Below are 14509 nucleotides of genomic sequence, written 5' to 3'. Positions count from 1 at the left end.
GGGACTCAGAGAGAAGGGGGTCTCTGGATGGGAGGGAAGCTTAGCGAGGAGAGGAGTCCTGGAGAATGGAGATGGAAGAAGCTCAGGGGATGTCAGGTTTCCTGTGTAGCCAGAATGTGGGGCTTTGGGCCTGTTTCTGGGCCAAGGGCCTCCAGGGCCAGGATTCTCCAGGGAGGGGACACAGTTAAGCAGGTGCTTGCCACAGCTGCACCCCCTCTCCCTGATGCTGCAGCCCCCGAGCTCTGAACTCTTTTCTCAGAGCCACTCGATAGTCCTAAGTCCATCTGGAGTGTCGGGAGCTGGAACTACTTCAGGGTTCCAATTCCTGACTGGGCCGCCAGGAAGGAGAGGAAGGGAGGATAGGTTCTAGGTCCTGTGGTGGGCTGGGGGACCAGGAGTTTTCTGAGTGGTTTCCAGGGCTAATGAAGCCTGGACTGCCTTTGCCTTGGGGGAGGCCTGAATAATGGTTGGTCCAAGGAGAAGGTTGCTGGTGGCCCTGGTGGGCCTGGGCCTGCCACTAGGGTGGGATGGCGTGAGCACAGGTTTCTCCCAGGGCTTTGGGAGTCCAGCATTGCCATCATGAGCTGTGGAGAGCGGGTGTCAGTTCCTCTCCTCATCTCCAGTGGGGCTGGGGCCCAGCAGGTGCCAATAAAGGCTGGAGGAAGGCCAGGATGAAAGCTGGGGCTGAGGAAGCAGCAGATGACTCACATCCTCCTGATTGCCCACTGGTGTCGCTGTTGTCTGGCACCTGGAGGGCAAGCATGGGGTAGACCGACCTGCTTTGATAGGGAACCATGAGCCTGGTCTGAGATTCCCCTTATGCCAAAGCCCCAGCCTACCAGAGAATTTCCTCAGGGATCCAAAGGCTCTCTAGGGGGTCACACCTGAGGGCTCTAGACACAGCCCCATTTCAAATCCTGAGAACTTTCTGGGACAGTGGCTTCATCCGTCACTCCCTTGGTGCAGCCCATGAGATCCCGGGTCCACCTCTGGCGCCATTTCATGAACTAACTCCCTGCACCTGTAGGAGAGAGCAGGACCCTCCAGTGCCGGGTGGGGTTGGGGGACGTGGGCACTGCTGGGAGTGTCTGAGGCTCAGGAAAGCCTGGGATGCACCTCTCACACTTATTGCCTCTGCCCAGAGAGAAGCAGCCCCAGGAATCGGTAGCTGAGCACTGATCCAGTATCTGCCAGGCCCTGATGAAAAACACCGTTTACTCCATGCTGGGCTGGAGAACTCTCCCCCATGAAGACCCCAGGAACCAAGCATCTCTTCACTCAGAGCCTCTGTTCTGCCCGTGTGAGGGTCCAACCAGCTTGGAGGTGGAGCTACTCCGGCCTGGAGGAGGGGGGATGACTTGATGAACCACCCCCAGCATTCCCCATCCGGCACAGGGGGGCCAGTTGAGCCTCAGTCTCTCCCTCCATTCTTTTGGGGTTTGTTCCAGTTGGTTTTTTAACCCAATGAGCCTAGATGCCAAGAGAGCCCAGGGCCAGCTCCTGTCCCTCCACAGCTACCCATTCCCCCACAATTTCTGCTCCACCCATCCTGCAGCCCAAACCTTGGAAGGGAAGCAGACGCACTAGTGGTCCTGAGAGCCAGCCTTTGCTGGGCAGGTGGCAGGAGGCCCCTTGTATTTGGCCCTCGCCTGTCTCACTGTTGCTCTGTGGGAGCTTGAGGGCCAGGCCCATGATGGTTCCTATTCTGAGCTCAGGTGGTAGGAGCTGAGGGAAGTTGCTGAATCCCTGGGGCTCAGCACGGGCAGAGGCAGAGGGAGCGCGAGAGCCAGGGGCATCCTTGCCTTCTCACCAATCTGTTGCCTTTCTTGTTGGTTTAGCCACTTGCACACTTGTGGTCAGTCTTGGACTGGGCAGTTGGGATCTGGGAATGCATCAGGGAAGGCAGGGGACTCAAAAGCAGCAGCTGGTGGCCAAGATCACAGGATTTGATCAGCTTTGAAGCCAGAGCTCCCTCTCTCATGCTACAAGTCCACCCCCCTGACCGACTCCATGCGGCCTGGACCATGGAGACTTAGAGACCCCCAAAGAGTCAGCTCCACCCCTGGGCTCCACCGTAGTGACAGCTTCAGCCAGGCATCGGTCCTGCTGACATGTCTCTCCAAGCTGGGGAGGCCCCTCTTCAAAGGGTGAAAGGAATTGTTTGGGCTGCCCCAGTCACTTTGCCCACGTGGGCTCCTGCCCTGGTCTCTCTGACCCAACCGTCTGTTCCTTTTTTTTTTTTTTTTTTAAATTTATTTATTTAATTTATTTATATTTGGCTGCGTTGGGTCTTCGTTGCTGTGCGTGGGCTTTCTCTAGTTGCAGCGAGGGAGGGCTACTCTTCATTGTGGTGCACGTGCGCGTGCTTCTCGTCACGGTGGCTTCTATTGTTGCGGAGCATGGGCTCTAGGTGCACGGGCTTCAGTAGTTGCAGCACACGGGCTCAGCAGTTGCGGCATGAGGGCCCTAGAGTGCAGGCTTAGTAGTTGTGGCGCACGGACTTAGTTGCTCCGTAGCATGTGGGATCTTCCCGGACCAGGGATAGAACCCGTGTCCCATGTATTGGCAGGCGGATTCTTAACCACTGCACCACCAGGGAAGAGGGAAGTCCAGCCATCAGTTCTTTTTTTTTTTTTTTTTTTTTTGCGGTACACGGGCCTCTCACTGTTGTGGCCTCTCCCATTGCGGAGCACAGGCTCTGGACGCGCAGGCTCAGCAGCCATGGCTCATGGACCCAGCCACTCCACGGCATGTGGGAATCCTCCTGGACTGGGGCACGAACCCGTGTCCCCTGCATCTGCAGGCGGACTCTCAACCACTGTGCCACCAGGGAAGCCCCAGCCATCTGTTCGTAAAGTCGCCCCCACCCTCCACTGGGCCCGGGTTCCTCAGGGACCCTGAGGGAGGGCAGCTTTCCTTACATCCCCGTCACAGGTGTGGTTGGAGGTCTTTTCTTGCCGGGCATGAAGTCCTGCCTCCTCCCCCCACTCCCCGCTGCTGGCTCCTGGATGGGAGGCTGCTCCCAGGGAGGGTGAGGAGCTGGCCGCAGCCCCTAAGCCAGCTGTGGACAGCAGTCAGGGGGGTGCCAGTGCTGTTGTCCTCCCTCCTGGCTGGTGCGGCTGGCCATCTTTCACGCAGAGTTACGTAAGCTTGAGTCAATTGGAGCTCAGAGCAGTTCATTGTGGGCTATTTTTAAGCTGTAACACATCACAGCAGAGGGGTCACTGCACCGTGGCTTGCAGGGAAGGTTGTTTAAACATCTGTTATTTAAATTTCCCTGTGCCTTAAAGCTCAAAAGCCATGTCCTCCTGCACTCTCAGGTTCTGCATTTCACATCCCAGATGAGGAGTGGATTATCACCCCTCACCCTGCCATAGTTTCCTCTAGGACTGGGGTTTTCTGCACCGTGACTGCCTTTCTTTGGGGTGAAGCAGCGGGGCAGGGAGAAGGTGCCAGCTCCTTCAAACATGGTGCTGCCTCCGTGGAATGGGTGCACCCTGAGCAGGAGAGACTTCCAGGGAAGCAGGAAGTTAGAGTTCACAGGGTGGAGAGGAAAACACAGACAGAGTGCTGGGTATAGAGCTGAGAGACAGACAGAGGGTACAGCCTTCCTCCTGGGGGGCTTTGGTTTCCCATCAGGACCCAGAAAGTGTTGATCACAAGGTCCTTGTGGGTCTCTTCAGAAGCCTGCCACTGCTTGGGCTGTGCTCCTACCTGCAGTGCCCTCCCTCCACAGACCTAAGTGCTACCCACGTGCAGCCTCTGGGACAGAGGGCTGGTGTCTGAGCCCTTGGACAGTAGGCAGAGATGAACCTCTGGGGAAACAGGCATTGCTTTTCACTCCATTATCAAGTGGTTAGCTGCACTGGGAGCCCTTTAAGGCTCCTTTTTAATTAATTATTTATTTTTGGCTGCGTTGGGTCTTCGTTGCTGCACGTGGGCTTTCTCTAGTTGCGACGGGCGGGGGCTACTCTTTGTTGCGGAGCACAGGGTCTAGGCGCGCAGGCTTCAGTAGTTGTGGCTCGCGGGCTCTAGAGTGCAGGCTCAGTAGTTGTGGTGCACGGGCTTACTTGCTCTGCAGCATGTGGGACCTTCCTGGACCAGGGCTCAAACCCATATCCCCTGCGTTGGCAGGCGGATTCCTTAACCACTGCGCCACCAGGGAAGTCCCTAAGGCTCCTTTTGATCCTAGATTTTTGGAGATGTCGAGTCTTCCCAGAGTACAGGGAGGGGAAGGCAGGTAGACTGGAAGAGTGCAGGGCCAGGGACTTGACAGAGCTGACACCTGAGAGCACAACAGCGCCCAAAATATGTCTGTGTTGGAGAAGCAAGTCTGGGAGACTTGGCTGGTCATGAGGTAGAATGGGGCCTTCTGTGCCTCTCCTCTTGATGCCCTTCTTGCCCACCACCCTCAAGGTCTCCTAGGTAGGAGGATTCCAGCCTGATCCACTGGGAAGGAGGGTTTCTCAGAGTGAGGTGACTGTCCCCATCTTCTGAAGTCTGACCCTCTCCACAGGGTTTGGGGCCTTCCCCCAAGCCTGCCGGGAGCGGGTCAGGTGAAGTGTGAAGGGAGGCAGTGCTGGAACCCGCCCTCATAGAGGAGCCTCTGTATGGCCTCGCCCTCAGACTGAGCTCCTTCCTGTTGCTTCCTGGCCCCTCCATCCCAGACAGCCCTCAGCCTGGGGAATGGGCTCAGCCTGGGGGAGGGGCTCTCTAGGTTGCCATGGTAACATGTTGGCCCTCCTCACTTTCCAGAATCAGAAATAGAATTGGATGCCCTTCTTCCTGGTGAGAGACTATTTAAAAACATGTTTGGGGGAGGGGTACAGGGGCAATGTCCCTGCCTGATGAGGGAGGAGGGGATGGGGGGGATGAGGGGTGGGTGCAGGAGGGGGCTGGGTAGAAGGGGCCCAGCCTGGGATCCTCTCTAACTGCCTGCTGCCCCTCCCCTCAGCTGGATAAAGCAGAGGGGCTTCAGCTAGCCAAGAATTCTGAGTACAAGAGACTCAGCCAGGTCCCACAGGGTATGTAACTAGCCCCTACTCAGTACTGACAGCTTCCTGGGAGGCACTGGCTTAGTGCCCCCCAGGAAAATGCCCCCTCCCATGCCTGAGCCACCTGCTAAGCTATTGGGAGGAGGAACAGGGCCATGTGGGTTACAGCTTGGGTGGGGGCTTGGGGCTGCAGCACTCGGAAGGGAGGCATGTTGGCTCCCCTCCAGCAGGGTCCATGCCAACGTGGCCCTGCGCATGACACCTGTGATGGCATTGTAGTTTCCTGAAGTGTGGGTCCAGAGCCTGGTGGCCTGGCTTCGGATTCTGGCTCTACAACTCACTGCAACCTCTGTGAATTCTCTCTCTTCCCTGTGCCTTGATTTCATCATTTATAAAATAAGGGTGACAGCACCCGGCTCTTGTTGAATTGCTGTGAGGCTGGGTTACAGTGCTCAGCACTGCCTGGCACAGAGGAAGGGCCCAGTCAATAGCAGTCACTGTTCTTATTGCTATAAGGGGTGTTTGCTTCCCAGGTGGGAAAAGCTTTCTCCTCTCTCCGGGCTGCCTTCTTTGGTCTTTCCTTAGTGGGGCACACCCTTCTCAGATCAGTTGTTCATGAGGACTCCAGCCCTGAAAGGGAGAATTATGCCTCACTTTCGCAGGAGTGGGGGGATGGCTCAGTGGTCGGACAGGCAGGGACTTTCAGGGCCTCCTACCATGCTTCTCCAGCCCTCCCACAAACACAGGAGGCTGCTACTAGCATCTCTGTCATGGGGAAAAACAAAATAAAATTAAAAAACAGTTTGCTTGGGGCCAGAGATTAATGAAGTTAATAGTGTTCAGCAAGTATGTGTGTGTGAATGCACACATGTGCAGACCACAGACCCTTGGGCTCTGTCACCTTCCTGGGCCATAGTGTGTGGTGAGCAGCAGTGTCCAGCCACATCTATCCCCATTCTTAACTGAAGGCAGCATCTGGGGAAGGGGGAGGGGGTCCGGGGGCCTGAGACATGGCTGAGTCAGGCTTTGCCCAGTGCCGAGTCAGGAAAGTGCAGACGAAGCACAGAGCTAGCCTTGGTCCCTGGTCACATCGCTTCACACCCCACGGCCAACCGTAAGCACTATTTTTAACTTCTGTGAAAACACACCGCTTCAGAGGACGAGACTACAGCTTCGTTCTCCACAAACCTGTTTCCTGCGTAGAAAGACTGAGGCCTGAAAGGATAGCCCTGGAGGACAGAGGGAGGAGGCCCAGAGCTCATAGCTGGGGGAAGGAGGAAGGTCTGACCCCGCCCCAGTCAGAACCTCCAGACTCAGGCCTGTAGCACTGGTCAGTTCCCCAAACTAGGCCTGTCCTCTGTGGCTGCAGGGCACATCTGGGCCTCGGCTGGTTGTCCAGGCAGGTCCCACTCCTCCCTGACCCTCTGCCCATCTACAAAATGGAGGGTAGGACTGCCCACCTCGTCTAATAGCTTTCTTTTCTGTGTGCTACCCAAGTCCAGTCCTTTGTCCAACTTGTCCTCACTGCGTATGCAGTTGTGCCCAATGTGTACCCAGTTCTGCACCCACCATACCCGCACTGTGTAGCCAGCCCTGTGCCCACTGTGTGGACAGCCCCCTAACCACTGTGTCCCCACTGTGCCCCATCCTGTAATTTCCACTGGTGGCCTAGCCCTATGCCCAGTGTTCTGCCCCCCTTCTGGCCAAGGTGAAGTTGACACAATATGACAAGAGCTAGAACATTCTGACTTGAGGGTTCTGAGCAGAGGCCCCACTCCCACCCGTGTCGTCCCCATCCCCACCTCTGTGGGATACTGGTCCTGGGCCTCAAGGACATGTGACTCTGGGGAGGGGGCTCTGTGAGGCACAGGCAGGGGAAAGCCATCTGGAGCAGAGAGACTGCCAAGGAGCTGATGTCCCTGGAGCGGGAGCTGGGGAACATGGGGGAGGGGAGTTAGAGCCTGAGCCTGGGCCCCTCACCCACTTCTGCCTCTCAGGACTGAGTGGTGAAGGGGCTTTGCCCCCCACAGGGGCCTCGGGTCACACACTTGGAACTGCATCCCTGGGTCAGGGCTTAAGTCTCAAGTTGCCACGTGGGAAATGGGGAGAAAGAGCCAAGTCTGGCATCTGAGGTAAACTGGGAACCCAGGGGCTTCCTCAGTATCTCCCCTGCCTACCTTTTTCCCTTGGCCTTATACACGCTCTCGCCTCTAGGAGCACTGCCCTCCCTCTAGGGCTGGCCTGGGCAGAGTGGCCACCTGGCTGGCAAGGAGAGAGGAGGCCAGTCTAGGGTTGGCAGAATTCACTGGGGTCCCTTGGCCTTTCTACCTCTCAAGATTCCCTGGGCAGGCCCCCATTCCTAAGGGGGGTGGGGCCCCTGGTTTCCCACACTCTCTCACCCTCCCCCAGGTCACTGGGGGCTGTGATGTGTGGGGTTGCCACACATGGCAATGAAGTGGGTGCAGGGCACCTAGGGCATGGAGCAGGACTATGGAAGTCACCAAGAAAGTGGGGGCCCTTGATCCATCGGGCTCCCAGGGCCACCCCTCAGCTGGCAGCCAGCAGCTGGGCGGTGGCCCTAGAGGGTCCCAGGGACCATGGATAAGCTCAGGATCTGTATACTTGAGGCAGGGGTTGTCACTGTCCACCGAGGCCATCCTTGATGGGTCCTATGGCTCAGCCTCCCAGGCCCATACCCACGAGCCCAGTCACCAGCAACTCTGGGACCCTGCTGAGGTTAGCTCCCAATGTGGCTGTGAGCGGGCCTCTGAGGATTCCCTGAGACTCTCCTCCACTAGCTCGTTTCCAGGCTCTATCGTGGGAGCCCAAACACATCTCGTCACAGAGAACAGGACCCCGGCCCTACCGGTGTGCAGGCATGGTGACGGCACCAGTGACGTGGCCCAGCTCGGACTCTGCTGTTCCTGGCTTCAGGTGCAGATGGCGGGGGAGGGCAAGGCTCCAGCTAAAGTCCTAGTAGGCTGGGGCAAAGGCCCCTGCAGCCCCAAACAGATAGCCCCATTGGGCATTAGGAAGAGCCGGTGGCTACTGTATTTTCTTTCAGGGGAGGATGGCTCAGCTGCAGCCCAAGGTCCTCTTCTGGCTCCGGCCCAAGCTCAGGGCCAGGGCCAGTGCCCATGTTCAGCTCAGGCTCCTCCAATTCCAACTCCAACTCAGGCAAATACTCCAGCTCTGGATACAATCTCAATGTCAGCAGCAGTTGAATCTTACACCTGCAACCTTGACCACCTGATGGATACCAATGCCATCACCAAGGGCCTGTCCCAAGACCTCTTGCCCAGGAAATGTGGCAACCAATGGTCTATCCAGTTGGAGTCTCCCAAAGGGGTCACATCCTGCCAGGACAAAGTGAATTTCCATTCTCAGGATGAGCCTGCCACCCCAGCACGCACTCCAAAAGAGTCCCCAGACCAGGCCCAGGAGCTCGAGGTTGCCCAAAGGCCGGTGTTATCAAGGCAGCCTGAGAACCAAGTGGAGAAACCCATGGTCTGTACCTCCAGGCCAGGCAGCCCCAAACCGGGCTCAGGGCCCCCAGAAACCCCCAAGTCCAAGCAGGGTAACCAGGAGATCTGCAGCTCTCAGCCAGGTCAGCAGCCCCTCAATGCTTGCAGCAACACCTGCTCCAATGTGGCGCCGTCTGCCTACCAAGTAACCTGCCACAACTCCCCCACAGTACGGCCTCCCAGGGAAGCCATGCAGATACCCGCCTCCAGTGCCCCTACCTGCCAGCTCCGGGATGCTGTGGAAGACCGTGTGCTGGTGTTTGATATGGCCATGGGCAACACCAGGATGGGGCTGCTGTGCCATGACCCCATGGGCTCAAGGGCAGTGCTGGTGGGCCTCATGCCCAGCCACCCATCCATCTATGCCTCTGAAAATACGCTGTCCACCCGGCCATCGGCCATGCCTATCTTCTCCCCTGACAGTGATGGCTCCAGCTCCTGGTCCACCACACCCATGGTGTCCAGCCCTGTGCCCTTCAGCCTTTCATCTGGAAGCTACCGAGAGGTGGCCCTGGTTCCCAAAGAGGCCAGGCTCAACCTGGAGTCACGAGGCTCCCCTGGTACTGAGACACCCATCAGGATGGGGATGCTCACTGGGCATGTTCCACTGGGAATGCCCCTCCAATTTGGAGAGAGGATACTGAGCCATACCCATGATCCTGGCTGGTCCAAACCTGACGCTGAAAAAACCGAAACTAGTCACACCATCTGGATGCAGGATGCCTCCGGGATGCAGGACACCTCTATGGTCCAGGCCAAGAAACTGCGGTAGATGAACTCAGAGCAGACCCCAGAGCCTGTACCACCAGCCAAAAACCAGCAGGTGCCCAGACCCCTGCTCCTGGAGGATGTAGGCAACCACAATCAGAAAGAGGTCGTTATTGCTCACCCTGACAGCCCTCAGGTCAAAGGTGCTGGGCACGCCCCACTCTGTGGTCAGCCCCCACTAGCTGAGCAGCATCCCCTTTCCCGGCAGCCCCCTTCGGCCGGTCAGCCTCCCTCTGCAGAGCAGCGTCCCCTTCCCAGGCAGACCCACCTTTCTGGATAGCCACCCCTAGCTGAGCAGGCCCCCTCCACCAAGCAGCCCCCACTTCCTGGTCGGGCCCCTCTCACTGGAGCCCCTATTGCCAGGCAGCTTTCTCTCACTAGGCAGCCTCCCTTTTCCCAAGAACCCCCCATCTCCAAAAAGCCCACTCTCTCAAGAGGTCCCCCCACCACTAGGGACCCTGGTCAGGCCTCCACCCTGTGCCAGGAAGGTGAGCCATTGGGCCCGCCTACCCATGTGGGGGTACTTCGGGTGACCCCGGCCCCTGAGGAGACCTGTGTCTATGTAAACAGAGAAAATGTTGGTGTCAGTGCTGGTCAAAGCTTCAGCTCACTTCGGCTCTCATCCTGGCAAGCTGGCAGCTGCCCCAGGGAGCGGGAGGAGCAGCCTTCCCTGCTCACATTCACCACACCTGGTCCTGGCTGCAAGGTCTTGCCCACGGCCACGGTGGGCACTGAGGCCCACGGTCCCCGGTTCAAGCTGACAGCTGAGGACATTACACACTCGCCAGTGGTCGCGCAGCTTGGCCTTCTCCGAGGGGCCTGCTATGAGCTGGTGCCCACCATGGATGTTCTGCCAGTACGGTCCCCAGTGCTCTGCCGCCATTCACGGGACCCCTACCAGGACATGGCATCTGTGGTGATCGACACAGGCTCAGGCTTCACCAAATGTGGGCTGGCTGGAGAGGACCACGTCCTCAGTGTGCTGCCCTCACGCATCCAGCTGCTCCAGCATCCAGTCCATGGCCAGCCCAGGTACGCAGTGCCTGAGAACCGAGAGGGTTCCTACTCGGTGCTGAATCGAGGAGTGGTCTCTGACTGGGATGCACTGGAGGTGCTGTGGCAGCACCTGTTCTATTGCAGGCTGGGTGTGCAGCCCGAGGAGCTGGCTGTGCTTGTGGCGGACTCACCCACCTCACCATGCACCAACCGAGAAAAGGTGGCTGAAATACTCTTTGAGCATTTCCATGTGCCAGCCATGCAGACAGTGCATCAGGCCCTGCTGGCACTCTATGCTTATGGGCGGACCACTGGGCTGGTGCTGGGCAGTGGCCATGGCACCTCCTCTGTGGCACCCATCATCACCGGGGATCTGGCCCCACTTGACACCTACCGGCTGGATGTGGCGGGTGCTGACCTCACTGAATACCTGGCTCAGCTGTTGCCGGCAGGTGGCCAGTCACTGTTCAAGGCATGGCTGGTCAACCAGATTGAAGAGGCCTGCTGCTATGTGCCCATTGACATGACAGCTGAGATGGCCCGTGCCCAGGCCCCGGCCCGGGTGGACTTTTTGCTTCCAGACAAGCCGGTTATCACACTGGGCTCTGAGCGCTTCTGCTGCCCCGAGGCCCTCTTCCAGCCCAATATGCTAGGCCTCAATCAGCCAGGCCTTCCACAACTAGCCATCCTAAATATCAGCCGGCCGGAGGCCAAGCCGCAGGAGCAGCTGCTGGCCAGTGTGGTGCTGGACGGTGGCGGCACCCTGTTGAGTGGCTTTCCTGAGTGTCTGAGACAGGAGCTGGGCCCCGGTGCCACTGTGCTGGGCTCTCTGCACCGTGCTGCTGCTGCTTGGCTTGGAGGCTCCATCATGGCGTCCCAGGACTCCTTCCAGAGCCTGTAGCTCAGCCACCGTGAGTACAAGGAGGAGGGCCCATGGGCCACCTATAAGTACCACCTGTGAGCACATAAAAGTTCTTTCTGGTTCTGCTTCTTTTGACCACTGTGGCATATTTTAGGCACAGGGTGGTGGAGGGAAGGGCAGGGATCCAGGCATGTGGTCAGGGATGGGGCCCTTGGCACTGCCAAGGCATACCCTGCCTCTACACACTGGAATTCCATGGGCCTTGGCAATCCTATCCTTTCCAGAGAGCCCCACAGCCCCACAGCTGACATTGGCCCTGGTCTAGCCTGACCTTTATTGCACCCCAAGGGCAACCACAGAGAGTGGCGGCTGTGGGTTTTGCCCTGTTGCCCTGGCGACAAGCTCAATTACCCTTGATTGCCAGCTCGTTGCCATGGCAATTTCAAACATAATGTAATAACCCACACAGCCTGGAGTGAGTCATGGGGGCGGGCAGCCCCCTCCCCTAGCTCCAGAGGAAAAGACTGCTTGCCTTCCCCCATGTTGGGCCCTCTACGGGGCGCTGAGGCCAGCAACATTGACAACAGCCAAACAATTCTACAGATGGCTGGGGCCCTGGAGCACTTGTTACCCCCAAGGAGGGTCCCTGTCAGAGTCTGGGCTTCCTGGGGGAGCTGGCCTGATAATGCAGATACCTCCTAAAGTCAGAACCTTGGCTGGAGCTCTATGCTGGTTTGGCAGGTGCTTCTGTCAGCCAGTCAGAATATGAAGGTATAGGAGTGCTGGCCTTTGGTTCCCTGGGGCAGGAAATCAGGGTGGGGGGCTGATAAATCCTGAATCCTGGGTGGGAGATACAACCTGAGCTGGGGGATGAGGCTCTGGCCTGCTTTGTAGTCTCTGAGGACATGGAGACTCACACCTTATCCTGCCTCTCTGACTATCTAGTTTTGGTGGGAGCCAGAACTGTCAACTTTGGGCTCCCTTCGCCTCCTGTGCCTCCCAAACTGGGCAGCCTCTGCCCACAGGGTGGCCAGGGTAAAGGCCTCGTCAGGAGATCTTCATAGAGGCTATGGGGCAATGCCAGTGCCAACTGCCCTGCTCTTGTCCCAAGCTCCACTCTGTTTTAAAGGGCCTCCCACTGTCCCTCTGGCCAGGGGAGTGGCTAGAAGCCACGGCCCCTGACCTTGTCTGGCTCTGAATAGTGGGGGTAGGAATAAAGGTCCATGTCTTCCATGGCCTGGAAGAGCTGAGAAGAAGAATTCACCTGGTGTTGCTACTTCCTGCCTGGAGGGCAACTGGAGGTTGAAGCCAAGACACTGAAGCCAGGACTTCCCTGGTGGTGCAGCGGTTAAAATCCGCCTGCCAATGCAGGGGACACAGATTCGATACCTGGTCTGGGAAGATCCCACATGCCGCGGAGCCAATAAGCCCATGTGCCACAACTACTGAGCCTGCGCTCTAGAGCCCGTGCTCTGCAACAAGAGAAGCCACCGCAACAAGAAGCACATGCACTGCAACAAAGAGTAGCCCCTGCTCGCTGCAACTAGAGAAAGCCCACCTGCAGCAATGGAGACCCAATGCAGCCAAAATAAATAAATAAATTATTTTTAAAAAAAGACACTGAAGCCCTACCCTGCTGGTGCCCCTCTGGCTGGGAGCTGAGGGACAAGCCATGCCCCTGTCCCAACCCTGGGTTCTCGTCTTAGGTTGTCCTCTCCACAAAGGGCAAAGACCTGGCTATCCCCACACACACCTGAGAGTGAGGGGCTGCCCTTCGTGGAGAGACTATAAATGGCCAATGATATAAGGTCATCACAGCCCCCACCCACCCCTGGGCATGGTCCATGGTCCACCCTCTTCCCATGTCCAGCTTTCACACTGTAAGTCCGCCCCCACGATCCTGAGGCCTGTGCCAGGTAGGAAGAGGACCAGTGGCTCTAGGGACTAGCTAGCTACAGCGTCCGTGTGCACATGCAAGCAAGCATGCCTGGGTGCACACAGAATGCAAACACATGTGCCCCTGGGCACCGCTGCACACACTGTGCTGTTGCCATCTCCTTTGGCATAAGAGCACATACACACAGACATAATCGCACGTGTGCACATACACCCTGCCACGTGCTCACCCACAGGCACATGGAGTGTGCACGGGACCAAGAAGACGTGGAGCACTGCCAGCAGCAGGCAGGGCTCTAGCGAGCCACCTCTTCCCCTGCCTCTAAATCCCCCACATTCCAGCTTCTCCTTGGCCCAGCTTTTCTGTGCCTGGATAGCCATGATCTTCAGGAAAGGCAGAAAATGTGTGTACCACGTGTGGGGTCAGCAAGCCAAGGATCAGATGCACCATACAACACAGGGAAGCATTGTTTCAATGACAGTGGGCAGACAGCAGGAAAGACTGAGTGCCAGGCCATTCATTAATTCTGCAGACATGAACTTAGCATACTGAGATGAGACTCAGAGCTCTGCCCTGCAGATGCCCAGCTTGCCAGGAGATTCCTACCCAGTGGTGGAGTTGGTGCCATGAATGAGACCACCCAGAGCCCAGGGAGCCCAGAGGTGACACCCACCTGGCCTGGAAGCAATGACCAAACCAGGGAAGGATGTGAAGGGCTCCTCGACACCCCCTCTGGAGAAAGATATCGAGGGGTCCTGTTCGAGCAGTCATTTCCCAGGCTAGACTTCCAGCCCCAGCATGAGCTCCAACTTCCTCATTTGGGCAGTCACTCCTGTCAGCAGCTGTGGGGAACCATCCAGGAGAGACTCACTCAACATAGCCAGGGGTTTGGAGATGACCCCACCCAGGATGGGGTCAGAAGGCTCACTGAGAGGGTTCTGGTTGGGTGGAGCCCAGTTTCAGGCACAGAGAAGCGTAAGTCTGGCCTTCAGATACTGGCCTCAAGGCTTGTGGTGGGGCGGGGCAAGCATTTCGTCCATGTGCCTCTGTGACAAGGGACAGAGAAATGGCCAAGGACTTCCTTCAGAGGCTCTTCCCAGCAGTTCTCAGCCTCCTCCAGTCAGGGGCCATGTCTGGTGGCGCACCATGGTGCTGTAGTTCACCTGTATCCCCATATCGCAGCCCAGGCCACCAGTAGTGATGCTGTTCAGGAAGGGTTCGAGGGTGATTAAACTGTCAAGAAAGCAGAGTCTATGCCATGTCATAGGTAACTTTTAGAGCTTGAGAAATTCAGTGCCACACAGGAGGGGGCAGGCTGAGCCAGCCACCCTGGATGGGACCTTGCAGGAGGGGAGGGGAGGTTGGGTAGAAGACTCTGCCACCAAGGTCTGGAGCCCTCACTTGCGCACACACACCCCGGTGTGTTTACTAGCTAGGGGAGGCCTGTCTGTAGCACAGCTTGCCCTAG

At 57.6% G+C, this 14509-nt stretch overlaps 1 protein-coding gene across 1 annotated transcript; it reads left to right on the top strand.

Moving 5' to 3' along the window:
• The first annotated feature begins 6871 nt into the window (after positions 1-6871).
• Positions 6872-11887, top strand: LOC111174160 (uncharacterized). Its single transcript, XM_022572493.2, is given in 1 exon segment — positions 6872-11887. A coding segment is annotated over 1 exon segment (3759 nt). The 5' UTR covers positions 6872-7484; the 3' UTR covers positions 11244-11887.
• Positions 11888-14509: the final 2622 nt, after the last annotated feature.

The sequence above is a fragment of the Delphinapterus leucas genome, chromosome 10 (assembly GCF_059928025.1).
Source record: "Delphinapterus leucas isolate spDelLeu-1000000601 "Yukka" chromosome 10, BTC_Dleu_Yukka2, whole genome shotgun sequence".
Lineage (NCBI taxonomy): Eukaryota > Metazoa > Chordata > Mammalia > Artiodactyla > Monodontidae > Delphinapterus > Delphinapterus leucas.
Note: the sequence above shows the minus strand (reverse complement) of the source record. Positions and strands in the feature narration are given on the sequence as shown.